This window comes from Nicotiana tabacum, chromosome 6 (genome assembly GCF_000715075.1).
Source record: "Nicotiana tabacum cultivar K326 chromosome 6, ASM71507v2, whole genome shotgun sequence".
In the NCBI taxonomy this organism is placed as follows: domain Eukaryota; kingdom Viridiplantae; phylum Streptophyta; class Magnoliopsida; order Solanales; family Solanaceae; genus Nicotiana; species Nicotiana tabacum.
In genome coordinates, this window is record NC_134085.1 from 88,237,669 (window position 1) to 88,251,706 (window position 14,038).

General features: G+C 38.1%; 1 protein-coding gene and 1 long non-coding RNA gene across 2 annotated transcripts; one reads left to right on the top strand and one right to left on the bottom strand.

The window, feature by feature from the left end:
• LOC142181638 (uncharacterized) lies at positions 1-7,624 on the bottom strand. Its single transcript, XR_012710449.1, has 2 exons — positions 7,252-7,624; positions 1-1,378 (listed from the first exon to the last, which is right to left on the bottom strand). It is a non-coding gene; the product is annotated as an uncharacterized LOC142181638 (long non-coding RNA).
• A 900-nt stretch (positions 7,625-8,524) lies between these two features.
• LOC107815185 (protein BEARSKIN2-like) lies at positions 8,525-12,427 on the top strand. The gene is made up of 3 exons (XM_075254381.1): positions 8,525-9,035; positions 10,216-10,493; positions 11,674-12,427. The coding sequence occupies exons 1-3, from the start codon at positions 8,873-8,875 to the stop codon at positions 12,253-12,255; spliced, it is 1,023 nt and encodes a 340-aa protein (XP_075110482.1). The 5' UTR covers positions 8,525-8,872; the 3' UTR covers positions 12,256-12,427.
• Positions 12,428-14,038: the final 1,611 nt, after the last annotated feature.

Sequence of the window (14,038 nt, forward strand, 5' to 3'; positions counted from 1 at the left end):
TTTACAAAAAGGTTTATATACATAGGGGTCGACTAGGCCGTAGACATGTCATACCCAAAACTATATACAGGATAATGTGTGCAAAACCTCTAAGTAGGCATAACCACAATATATATACAAGTCGGGACGGGGCTCCCTACGTCCTCATAAAACAACCTAAGACATTTAGAACCCTAACTTGGTAATATTACAAGAAGAGATAGAACTCACCAACCAAAAACTAACACTTGGAGGAAGTCTACAGCAGAGGGTCCTTGCCTCGTCCTATATAAGAACCTCGATCGAAAACACTTCAGAGAAGAATCTTTATGTCCTTATCAGTTATCTTCCTCCTCTTGGCCCGGCTACTATCTTCTTCCTCTGCGTATCCCATAACATATACCAATGAACCTTGATTGACGAACTCCCAAGACTGTGGACTATCCAGAACCTCAGAAGAGCTGGTGTCTGCAAATATCTTGACATAGTTTTGAGCCTGAGGGAATCCCGGTTGTGCCAATCCATGCACTACTCCTCTCATACCCTGGTCAATGGGCTGTGAAACTAAAGACCTTGGTGAGGTTGGAACTCCTCTCACCCCATCTACTACCGGAGTGGTCGAAACAGCTCGAACAAATGACTCAGATGGATCCTTCTCAATAGAACCCATGATTTCCGATGGGTCCGAATCCATAGTATAACTTATATCTCTTTCCAACACCTTTGTAGCCTTCTGACCCGTGCTAGTGGCTGTAGTCTTCGGAGGCATCGCTAAAAACGTAACACATCGTTAGGAATATGAATCCTTATATCGCACAATTTAAGATAAAAAGAGAGGATAACATCTTATATGTCACGTAGCCTCCTATTTATAAGTATGGTGCACAACACACCCATAAACAAGACTCTACTAGACACGGTCTGTAGACAACTCTAGGACAGAACTGCTCTAATACCACTTTTGTCACGACCCAAATCGATGGTCCGCGATGGATAATCGGGTCCTACCTGTCAAACACCACTAAATATGTGTCTAAACTATAAACCTGAATAATATCTGCTGAATTATGAGAATAATGAACATGAAGGAAATCTGCCCAAAAAGGCATATATACATGTACGTACAACATACGTAGGGCGAGCCGACAAGGCTATAATAGACAACTATACATCTCAAAACTGGAAGCCGCCAAGGCCACATACTATCCAACTAGACATACTGTCTACAGACCTCTAATAGAAACATAACTGTACAAAGATGGGACTGAGCCACGTCATACCCATATATATACAAACGTATCGTATCAAAATCAAAAGCAGCTCCGGATTAAGTGGAGCACGCCAACTCTCGCTGATCAGGAATCCTAAGAAAGGGGATTGTCAGCTTGCCTACCTGCACCTGTGAGCATGAAACACAGGCCCCGTGAAATAGGGCGTCAGTACGAAAAATGTACTGAGTATGTAAGGCATGAAAATTAGTACGTAAAAGACATAGATGAAACATGGAATATAGAAACACATCTTTAAATTTGAATAACTTTGTAAAATTCTGAAACGTTTATAATGGCATGCACGTGCGTATAAATATCGTGCCATGCATAGGTATGGGTGTACATAATATCATCAAGCTGATAAGGGCATCCCATCATATCGTCTCGGCCACTGTGGGCAACATCATCAACATATACCAGCTGATCAGGTGGTGGTGCGTATATAACGCCGTAACCTTTTCCCATATCCCATATACATATATTTACATATATAAGCGTATATAACGCCATCTGGTCACGGGTCAATGCACATGTATAATTGAGTGAAATATATTAAAAATACGTAATAATCTCAATATTCCTTCCGAATAAACTTCTTCAACTGTGTACTATTTTGAGACCCATGAACAGAAGATAGTAAAAATATTCTCATGGGGAATCAAGAATATAGACACCCCCAATATCTCTATGATAAGACTTATTCAAGTCTTATGTTAGTTAGATTTTAATTTGTCTATAAGTAGCCCATATGGCATAGATGACTTATGAGTCATTCTTAGCCTTGTGGCATTTGTGCCACGTTTTTGGAGTGAGAGTTTTGTTAATTGTTATCCACTTATTAATTAACTGGATAATGTATCGTTACCCAGTAATTAAGCAATTACCTGCATAATTTAAAAATTACCACAAATTACTTAAAATTCTATTTATTTTTTAAAATACTTCATATATACTTTATATATTATACTACCGTGGTCATATGGTACCTTGGATGTACTAGTTCATAATTATTGGGCATTATCACTCGACCCGTATTTTATTCTAAATTGGCCACTTTCAACGAAACTCATTTTCTTTAATCTGTGTACCCCTTTATCCTTCATAACACTTATTTATCGCTTGTTATAAATAGCGTAAGTACGTTAACGTCAAGATGATCTCATCCCCGAGTCTACGTCGGTTAACCGAAGACGAAACTTTTAACGTACGAAAATGCAATATGTAACAATATCTAAACCATTGTTGATACGGATATGATAAAACTAATGTAATAAACTTAACAAGCTAAATAGTTGAACAAAATAGACGATGGATAAGAGAAAGAGATTCTTATTGAGTGATCCAAGCCTTGAATTGCTAAAGCAATGAGCACAATAAATCTCCTATAGTTACAATATAATGCGGTGAAGAATTTTTTTTATTAATTCATTACCTCTGATCTATTACATGCTTTCTTCTCAGTTCTTCTTTCATTTTATCTTATCTCTTTCTGTATATATACTCTACCTATACATTTTTCTATTCCATCAAACACTAGTAACTCTATCTATCTAGTCTTCTAACTCTGCAGCAGTTTCTCAATCCAGTCTCTTTCTTTAACACGTGTTTTGCTACTCAAGTATGTAATCTTCCTCAATCTACACTCTTGCTTAATCTGGCTCAGCATATATGCGGTGGTAGGTCTCTTGAGGTCCCATACAACATTGTCTCTAGCCTTCGATATGCAGTATAGCAGGGTAGTTAGTATAGCGATGATAATTTCCCTGCATCTCTTTCCTTTGATTAGTCTGCATCTCATCCAATTCAACACCCCATGTAAGCACTGTTTGGAGAATGCACATTCAAAGAATAGGTGTTGGATGGTCTCCTCTTGTGTTCCACATATTGGGCATCTATCATCTTGGTTTATGCCCATATGGTATAATCTAGCCTTTTTCAGCAATCTTTGGTACATACTGAGCCATCAAATAAAATTGTGCTTAGGTAGGTTCAATCTGTTCCACACCCATCTTCCCCATGGCCAGACTTCCTTTTCTCCCATTCTACATAGGTAACCCTCCTTAATTATGTACTGTCCATTGGCACTTCCCCAATCATTCTGATTAAATCCAGGAGCAAACATCTCTCTAATCATGCAGATTTTCTTCCAATACCAGCAAGCATCATTGGGGCATTTGTACTGCCACCAGTTATTCTCCTTTAGGTAGATACTGTTGATTCATTTCACCCATAGATTGTCAGATTTTTTAGCAATATTTCATACATTTAGCAATTACAGCTTCATCCCATTTTATTATGTCAGTTATCCCCAGTCCTCCTTTATGTTTAATCCGACACACTAAGTCTCATGCTACTAATGGTGGCTTGTGTGTGACTACTTTCCCATCCTATATGAAATTCCTGCACATAGCTATATATTCCCTTAAGCACTTATTTTGGTAGTAAGAAAATGGTTGACCAATACCTATGTAGGTGTAGTAGTACTGAATTGACTAGTTGTACTCTCCCTGCATCAGATAGATGCCTTGTACCCCAACTTTAATTCTAACTGCTATCTTATCCATGAGTACCTCATAATCCATTTTAGATATTCTCTTAGCTGATATAGGCACTTCAAAATACCTAAATGGTAGGCTCCCTTTCTGATATCCTGTCATTTCCATCAAATCCTTCTGACTTTAGACTGACATATTGACACTGAAGATGTTTGACTTGATGGCATTTGTAGATAGGCCTGAGGTATTAGAGAATGTTTTCAGTCCCCTCAATAAAAGAAGCATTGATTGGAAATTTCCCTTATAAATAACAGTACATCATCTGCAAAACACAAATGGTTCAATTTCAAACTCTTACACTTAGTGTGGTACCCAAATCCCTCCCGCTGTGCTACTACATTCATTATTCTCATGAAATATTCCATGCATATGACAAATAGCAATAAGGATATTGGGTCTCCTTGCCTAAGTTCCCTTTCCCCTTTTATTTTCCCATACAGTCCTCTATTGATTGTTGTTGTTTACTGCACTGCAGTTATGCACTTCATAATCCATTTGATGAATTGTTGTGGAAATTTTAATGCATGCAACATCTCTGCTACAAACTCCCATTCTACTGTGTCATAGGCTTTCCTTAAGTCTATTTTGATGAGGCACCTACTAGTAGTTTGTTTTCTGTTATAGAGTCTTACCAAATCTTGACAAATTAAGATATTTTGGACAATTGTTCTACCAGCCACAAAAGCACTTTAGTTTGGAGAAATGATTTCTGGTAGAATTTGCTTCAACCTATTTGTTAACATCTTTGACACCACCTTACAAATAGTATTCCAACAATTTATGGGTCTGTAATCAGTAACTATGTCTGCATGATCTGATTTTGGAACTAGTGTCAGCATTGTGCTATTCCATGATTTAAATATATTTCCTGACTTGAAGAATTCCATTACTCCTGCTTCAAAATCTTCCTTAATTATCTCCCAACAATCTTTGAAAAACTGGCTCCCATAGCCATCTAACCCAGGTGTTTTATCCTCTGCTATTTCCCAAAGAGCTTGTTTCATTTTTGCCCTTGTAAATTCTTCCACCAGCATACTTCTTTGTTCATCTAAGACAACAGGACCTTGTTTGACAGTAGGATTGCATACCCTCATTCTGTTTCTAGACTTAGTACCAATCAAAGAAGTGTAATACTCCACAAAAGCTTCAGCGATACCTTCCATATCATTTCTGGTATTCCCTGCCTTATCTTTTATAGTGAATATTTTGTTAGCATTTCTCCTAGTTTTCAGCATACTATGAAAGAATTTGGTATCCATATCCCCTGAATTCAACCAATGGATTTTGCACTTCTGCTTGAGGTATTGATTCCTTGCCAAGTTCCAGTGTAGAAATTGCTTAGCTAGTTGTATCTCTTTATTTATCAGCCTTATATTTAATGGATCTTTCTGCAGCTCCCTTTGACACTCCTCTAATTCTTCCTTTGCCTGTTCAGCTTTGCCTTCTATATCTCTAAATTGAGCTTTATTGATTCCTTATAATGTAGCTTTAAGTCTATTTAGCTTCCCTACCAATTTGTACAGCATTGTTCCTGCACTTCTCCTCTTCCAGTTATTTTCCACTTGTTTATAGAAATCTGTAGCTTGGCTCCACATATTAAAGTATCTATATGTGCTGGCATTTTTTAGGCCCCTTATCCTAGTTAATCATAGTCGGGCATTAATTCATAAGGCCTTCATTACCAAAATGAACCTATGATCTAGGTAATTTGGTTACCCAATCTCTATTTACCAGTACCCTGTCAATTCTGCTATATACCCGATTAGTATCTCCATGTGTGTTGTTCCAAGTAAAGAAGGAACCAAATGATCTGAGCTCCTATAGTGAACATCTTCCTACACACTCCTTGAAATCCTTTATTTCTGAAATTGTGCTTGGGCTTCCTATCCTTTCATCTCTATGCAGGACACAATTGAAATCCCTCATAACTGCCCATGATTCATTGGTTACGCCATGGATTTATTCCAGTTCCTGCCATAATGTTCTTCTTAGAGCTTGATCATTGAACCCATACACTAAAGTTAGCTTAAACTTATGTTGAGTCCCCCTGTGTTCCACCTCACAATACATTATTTGAGCTTATACACCAGTGATATTCACATTAAAAATGTTTGGTTTCGATAGCACCCAGATTCTCCCACCCGGATGATGTGCTAAATTGTGACTAAAAGACCATCTATTACAAAGATTGGCAGAAGCCATATATATTGTTTGTCTCTTAATCTTTGTCTCCAGGAGTCCAAACAAGCCTACTTTAGCATTGTGCAGATACATATTCACCTCTCTCTGCTTATCCTGCCTATTTAGACCCCTCACATTCCAAAATTCCAATTTATCCATTTGTGGGAGGGATTGTAACTCCTCTCCCAGTTCCTGGACCGATCCCTGTTCTCCTTTTTATTCCCTTTTGATGGCTAGTTACAGTCATTAAGCTTTCCTTTCTTTGGTGGATACCTTCTCCATGTGTAGGACCTTTAGACTTGTTGATCCTTTCTGCTGATATTTGATTATCTTCATTTGCAATCTCATCTGCATTATGCTCTTCTAATGATCTTCTAAGGTGGCAAACGAGTTACTCACTGGTGTGATAACTTGTTTCTCTACAACTTGTCTTTGCTTTAGCATATCATTTTGTTCTAGCTTCTCCCATTCTTGTACTGGTTTTGCTATCTGCTCTTTTCCCTTCACTGGCTTCCATTCTTTCTTTGCTTGTTCCACTTGTGGCTTTTATTGTAATCTCCTACACTATTGTTCTATGTGGCCAAATGTCTTACAATGCTCACACATTGTAGGTTTTCACTCATATTCTACTTTTTGTTCAATTATTTGCCCCACTTTATTTTCAAACAACACTAATTCTGGATACGTTTTGCTCAATGGTACCTCTACCATTACCCTTGCATACATGAGCTTCTCTTTCATCATTGTTGCAGTATTTGCCTTCACAGGTTTCTCCACCAACCCAGCTATTTTTGTTAGAGCTGTTTGCCCCCAGTATTTCAGATCTAAATCCACTAATCTGATCCATATAGGCACCTGCTCTACCATTCTATAGTTTATCTCCATTCCAGGTTTCCATGGCTTTACCACTACTGATTTCCTATCAAATATCTGCATTCCCCCTTCAATTGCCTTTGTACGCCCTTCTATGTTGTGAAATCTAACCATAAACACTCTTTTTTTATTTGTGCTACCTTATCCACCCCCAATGTGTATCATATGCGCTTTAAATATCCCTCTACAACTGTTAAAGGAGGATTCGACCCCAGTACAAAGCACACAACTGCGGTTTGCTAGTATTATCTCTTCTTTTACATTTTCCATAGTGATTTTGACATTTGCAGTTGAATTAGTTTCACCTTCTAGATCAAATCCCTCAGCTATTGGTGCACTTCTTACTACCTTACTCCATGATTTCAAATTTGTAGCTAGGGTATGAGATTTACCTATGGATTTCTCCTCTGTTTTAGCCTGTTCTGCCCACGATTGCTTCCTTGTAGACAGTGCTTGATCACTAGTGCCCATTTGCATAGTTAATTGGGTAATTGTCGTCGGTGTCGCCATTGGTGTTACCATTGATGGTCCTACCATAGTTGATTGCTTCAATTCCAGTGGAATTATTCCTTGTAGCACATTTACACTCCTGGTTTTTTTGCGTCTTCAATTTGTGGGATTGCTCTCGTGCCAAAATTCCTCTGTTGATACTCAGTCCCTGCTTTCCCTCTCCCTCCAGTCCGTTGCTTCTTCACCATCCAGCCTTAGCAGAGAGAAGCTTTCATTCTAGAGAGAGAAAGTTCAGATGATAGATTGAAGTAGTACAAAATAATGCTTGTAGTACAAAATCAGTGTAAAATAGAATCATCCTAATTGTGGGGTAATGGGGTAATTTATAGGATAACCTAAGTGTAACTTCCCTTAATAATTCTTCCAACTGTATTGTAGCCATCTATCGTGCTTTAATAAAGAGTCCTAGATATCTCGGAGTCTGTTGGTGCGTGGGATACATTTATCACTACTAATCCTAGGTACGAGTTGCTCCGGAATGGACTTGTCCGGTGATCTGCTCCTCGATCTTCTATATTTGATCTAGAGGACTCCAGCTGACTAGGAACTTCTTGCCACGTGTTGATTCCTATGTTGGCCGCGCGTATGATATATTTTTTACCAGTACAAGGATGTAATTAGTCAATTCTTCTTGTGGTTGATATTGTTCTGCTAATTTTAAAGCCTTTTTATATATCAGGTGGTCTCTCGTATCTATGCTCATGAAAGAGTAATTTCTTTAATTTCTCTATAATTTCTACTAAATTCTTAATGTCTTTTTTAAGATTTCTATTTGTTTTGTAGCACTAGCTACTAATTCAATTGTCTTTACTTTGAGAAAACTTTTAAAACTTATGAACCAAAGCATATCATAAACACATTTCCATGGATATGAAATAAAGAAATTAAGGGTAACAAATTAAATTGCTTCTAAATATATAAATGTATTATTATTTTTAATCCAAATTAGAAAGGAAAGTACACTTCTAAATAATGTATCCATTGCAACCAAATTCAACAGGCAAAAAGAAAGGTAATTGCATGTATTTGTCCAGTCTAAAAGTCCTTGAAAAGACGTGGGCATATTTCCTAGAGGTGATATTGAGATATCGTGGAAAGTGTATAAGAATGAACGTTTCTATTTTATATAGGGGAGGGGGAGGGGGAGGATAAAATCATCGTATGAAGAAAAGAGTGTGCATACTTCAATCTCTACATATGCGCGTGGAGAAGGCCAACCCAACGAGTAGGGGATAAAGCGTAGCAAATACTTGAGGTTCAGTCTCAATTCCACTAACTTGCAGTTTACGTTAGCTTTAAGCTTTGGCGCCGGCGTCGTGACCGGTCGTTAACTTTCTCCCCTCACAAGACCTCGTTGACAGTTGAGAGAAGCGCATATATAAGCTCATTTCAAGCAATATAAAGAAAGATGATCACATTTTCTAAGGAAAGATTTATTCTTGGAGTCAACTTATAAAGAAACGAGTTCTGAATCAAGAGACTTTGAGGGAACAAGGATCGATCATGGCTACATCTAGTGGCGGTGTTCCGCCGGGCTTCCGATTCCATCCGACGGACGAAGAGCTTCTTCATTACTACTTGAAGAAGAAAATTTCGTTTCAGAAGTTTGACATGGAAGTTATCAGAGAGGTCGACTTGAATAAGATTGAGCCCTGGGATTTGCAAGGTACAACTTTTCTATTTTATCATTTTACCCTCCTAATACTTATAGTTTAAATTCCAGGACAACTTAGAAACAAATTAAGTGGTGATAGAAAGGATAAGCGACTATGTTTCAAAAATAGAATTAAGCCCTGGCTGAATGGTACAGGGCATAACGAACATGTCTCAGCTCAAATATAGTCTTGACATGTTGGAATTTTGATCCTCCCGTTATTTTGAATGGATTAAGAATCACTTTAGCATAGTCGTCATGGCAGCCCGGTGCACTAAGTTTCTGCTATGCACAGGTCCGGGGAAAGGCCGGACCACAAGGTCATCACAAGATAATATTTTTAGGGGTCGTTTGGTTAGAAAACAAATTATCACATGATTAATTATTCCGGGATTAGTTATCTCATCCTCCTATAGGAATAAAAAACACTACAATCATCGAATAACTAATCCCGGAATTAGTTATACCACGATTTTACCCCAACCATAGTGGGATATACTCAACTCAAATTTAATCTCGAAACTAATTATCCCTTTATCCCTCATACCAAACGAGCCCTTACTTTTCATTTTGGCTTCTTGTATGTTTTTCAGGATCAAAGGCATGAAAATCATATCTTAGGCACACTAATTAGTTTATTGATTTGAAATTTGAGATCAAAGGTGGTTTTTGGTGGAAATTTTCTTGAAGTCTTGCAAAATATTTTCAAATCATGTTTGTTTTATTATCCAAAGAAGTTTTCGCAAAAGTTTTTGAAAAATATATAACTGTTTTCTTGAAGAAATGATTTGATGTATTTTCCAAAGAACATTTATATTTCCACTCACAACGTAACATACTCACAAGTCTACAGAAAACTATATCTATTCAAACAAGTCTTTTCGTGCATAAATTTTTATTTTCGACAAAAAAATTAAAGTACTTTTTCCAAAAGTTGTCCAAATTGTCTAGTAAGCTCAAAATGTTTAATTTTATCTTTCAAATTTCAGTTTGCGTCCATGCAAACTACTACGGTAAGATATATAGTTATTATTAACTCGTTTGCTCCCTGAGGCACCAATATTTTCTATAATCTAGACGAGCTCGTAAGGATTCGGGAGTTATTCTTATACATCGTTCCCTAGTTAGGAAGAAAAGAATTCTCATAGCGAATATTATGTGTTTGTTATTCAAGCAATATTCATGTGTGCAGAGAAGTGCAAGATTGGATCAACTCCACAGAATGAGTGGTACTTTTTCAGCCACAAGGACAGAAAGTATCCGACAGGATCAAGGACAAACCGAGCAACAAATGCAGGGTTTTGGAAGGCCACAGGGAGGGACAAATGCATAAGGAACACCTTCAAGAAGATAGGTATGAGGAAAACCCTAGTTTTCTACAGAGGAAGAGCTCCCCATGGCCAAAAGACTGACTGGATCATGCATGAGTACAGGCTTGAAGATGCTGATGACCCTCAAGGAAATCAAAGTGTAAGTCGCTCTCCCTTTTTGATTCCCCCCCCCCCCCCCAAAAATAAAATAACTACTAATTAAAACTTGGCTCGGATTACTGGCTTTTGCCCATGACTCCCTTCTCACCGGGCCAGTGGCAGGATTAACCCTAACGGGATCAAAAGGGAAAAAGTTAAAAAGATTATAGCTAGTGGGAATAGAATCAATGACCTTATAAAAGTTTTGAATCCTCTTAACTACTAAGTTATGCTTTTAAATTATGTCAAGATATATATATATATAGGTAAAAAAGAAATTATGTCTTCGGCGAAGGGGGTTCGAGTGAACACTCTTCTACCCTTAAATCTGCCCTGCACCGGGCCACCGCTCATTGGCAACAAAAAATAAATAGATTTCGAGCTTAGTCAATTGAAAAGAATCAGATCCGCACTCAAAAGTGTGCCCTTTCTTTGGTAATTTTAAACTTTTAAATGAAGTTATACTAAAATCTCTTCTTAAAGACATTCAAAATAGTCTAGGAGAAGGGCAGATGGGCCCGGAAGCGGAGGATGGGAATTGTGCCTTCACATCCTTAACCCCCCACCCCCCAATTTTTTTTTAATACGTAACAAAATGAAATACAGAAAGCCAGAGTACTGGTCAAAGCGGGGGAATCATTTAACGAATTTAAGTATGGGGGTATATGTCAATAAGTCAACTGCATGCATGCAACTTTGGAAAGCAATGGTAACATCTGTCCAGTTGGGCATAACATCAGTGGTAAAAAATTTACCGCGATTCAAAGTTATAGTAATTCAAACTCATATTACTATATAAAGATTGAATTGTAACTTTTGTCCAAAAATAGGAAGCTAGATTACTTGTTAAAGCCTGAGGTATTCCTCAATATAATTGGAACCTTTTGAAGTCTAACATGTCAATTGCATGCACGCATGTTTATAGTGGAAACGATTAAAGTATCTTATCTGTTTATCATAGGTTTAACAGGCAAATAGAAAACATAACTGGAAAGAAAAAGGTAATCAATGAGATCCGAGCTCGTAATAAAGTCTTGATTTTCATGGATAACCGATACTCTTTCCAGCTTTCTGTACTCCAGAAAATAGATTCAAACATATATATACTCCTATCCCAATTTAATATCTTTCTTTATATTCAGTAACAATTTAAGTTTGTTCCATGTAAAACGCGCATGCAGGATGATGGCTGGGTGATTTGCAGAGTTTTCAAGAAGAAACATTTATTCAAAGGTGGAAACGAAGGGGGTGGGGCAACCTCATCAGATCAAATGAACAGCACATCAAGCCACCAATCTCGCGTCTTCAACAGCCAATATCTACTACAACAGCAGGGCGGCCATGGCCTAAACTATTCCCATATCCCCTTAGCTTTGCCACAATATAATTCTCACCTCCAACTTCAACCTCAAAACTTCATTCCTAACAAGCCATTGGGCTATCATGACTTCTCAGCACTCCCTACTTCTGATCATCAGTCGCCCCTTATGGTGAAGCAATTAATGTCGAGCGCCGATAGCGGCTGCAGCGACCAGAACCTCCCTTACCAGCCGGAAGTTGGAAGTAGTTGTGAGCATCACCAGAATTTGAATGAATGGGGAATGATAGCCAGTTCCCACGGCCAGCTCGCACACGGACAGGAGGATGATGATTCAGCCAAAAATGCAGGGGTCAGGTTTGATGATGCAAATGCATCCTCCATGAGTCAAATCAATCAGCTTTCCCTGCGCGGGGAGATGGATTTCTGGGGTTACACTAAATAACAACGCCATACCCATTTATACTTTCCATCTGGATTCTCAAATGTAAAAGTAGACCTAGTTACTATACTATTATTTGCTCGCTCTACCCGCTATTTACATGATTAAAAAACGGGTAAGTGATAGTCCCAACATTATTTGCATTATAATATATTACAATCAATATTCTCGAATGTCCACAATTTACTCTACGTGCATTATCAATTTCAAAAATGATTGATATGGTCACGTATTTGTTCCTGTACTATTTGATTTTGGAGAAAGAAATTGAATTTTCTCCCCAATTCAAGTTTTTCCCTTCACATATATAGGGTGTCCTATTTTAACTTACCATAGTTAATACCTAAACCCCCTTTAACAATCAACTTTTTGTGCGTTACCCTGTGAATATAGGTGACAAAATAGTTAAAAGTTATCGGGTTATGCTGGCATTAATTAGGAAGTGAGACCCTATGTTGAAAAAGTCATCGGGTTATGCCGACATCAACTAGGGAGTGAGACTCTATGTTGGAAAAGTCATCGGATTATGCCGACATCAACTAGGGAGTGAGATCCTATGTTGGAAAATTATCGGATTATGCCGGCATCAACTAGGGAGTGAGACCCTATGTTGGAAAAGTCATTGGGTTATGTCGACATCAACTAGGGAGTGGGACCATATGTTGGAAAAGTCATCGGGTTATGCCGGCATCAACTGGGGAATGAGACCCTATATTGGAAAAGTCATCGGGTTATGCCGGCATCAACTAGGGAGTGGGACCCTATGTTGGAAAAGATGCAGCTAGGGATTGGAGACCCTATACTACCATGATTTTGAATTTTTCTTCTTTTTTTCTCAGCAGGTAGGGTCTTGGGAGGATAGTATGTACGCAGACCTTACCCCTACCTAATACAAGTAGAGAGACTGTTTCCAATAGACCCTCGGCTCAGGAAGGGCAGACCCTATACTACCATGATTTTGAATTTTCTTCTTCTTTTTCTTTTTTTTTATTTTCATCATCATTTTTTCCTCTCTTTTTTCTAATTTCATAGAATGAGTAAATGCGGGAAAGAATTTTGGAGGAGACTTCCCTTTTTGGAGTTTTTACTGCAAAGTTGTTTTTTAGCTCTTGCGCAATTTCTTTTTGGTAGCACTTGCTTCATGCAAGGTTGCTTGTGCATTGCACCTGTTTCCTATTTTTCAAACAAAAAACAATTTATCAATTTGAAACGGTGGTTGGTTTTGTAGCTTGGTTATTTCAACCACTTGATCTTGGTCGGCTCTTTTGATGATACTTTCAACTACAACTAGTTGTTTCTTGAAGACCGATTTCATTTTTGACCCCGGAGAAACTTTGGCTTTCCAAACTTTACCATGACTGTTGGTCAGTAGGACTCAACCTTTTCGACTTTATTTTGCTTCTGTAGGCCTTTCCCTCCTGACTTGCTTTTTTTCTTTTCTTATTTTTTTTTAGGAGCGTTGGGGAACTTTTGACTCCTCAAACTTTGTTGCAACGACTAGTCGCGTGGGACTTAACCTTTTTTAACTTTATTTCGCCTTCATAGGCCTTTCATTTCTGGCTTCTTTCTCCCAATTTCAATTTCAGAGCATTTTGAGTACCTTGGCTTTTTAAACCTTTGCCAAGACGGTTAGCCACGTGGGACTTAACCTTTTCAACTTCATTTGCCTTTATAGGCACTTCAATTTGATTTTCTCCTTCCAAGAGTTTTTATTTCAATGTATCGGCCGCCATGGCCAGTCGAGGTCGACTTGATGCCCCTGACGAGGCTGGGTGCCTTTTTGCAC

Bases quoted from the DNA above. Each gene is read 5' to 3' on its own strand.
- LOC107815185 (XM_075254381.1), top strand. From the start codon at position 8,873: ATGGCTACATCTAGTGGCGGTGTTCCGCCGGGCTTCCGATTCCATCCG. The intron at 9,036-10,215 runs GTACAACTTTTC...TCATGTGTGCAG, and splicing joins TGAGCCCTGGGATTTGCAAG to AGAAGTGCAAGATTGGATCA. The intron at 10,494-11,673 runs GTAAGTCGCTCT...ACGCGCATGCAG, and splicing joins ACCCTCAAGGAAATCAAAGT to GATGATGGCTGGGTGATTTG.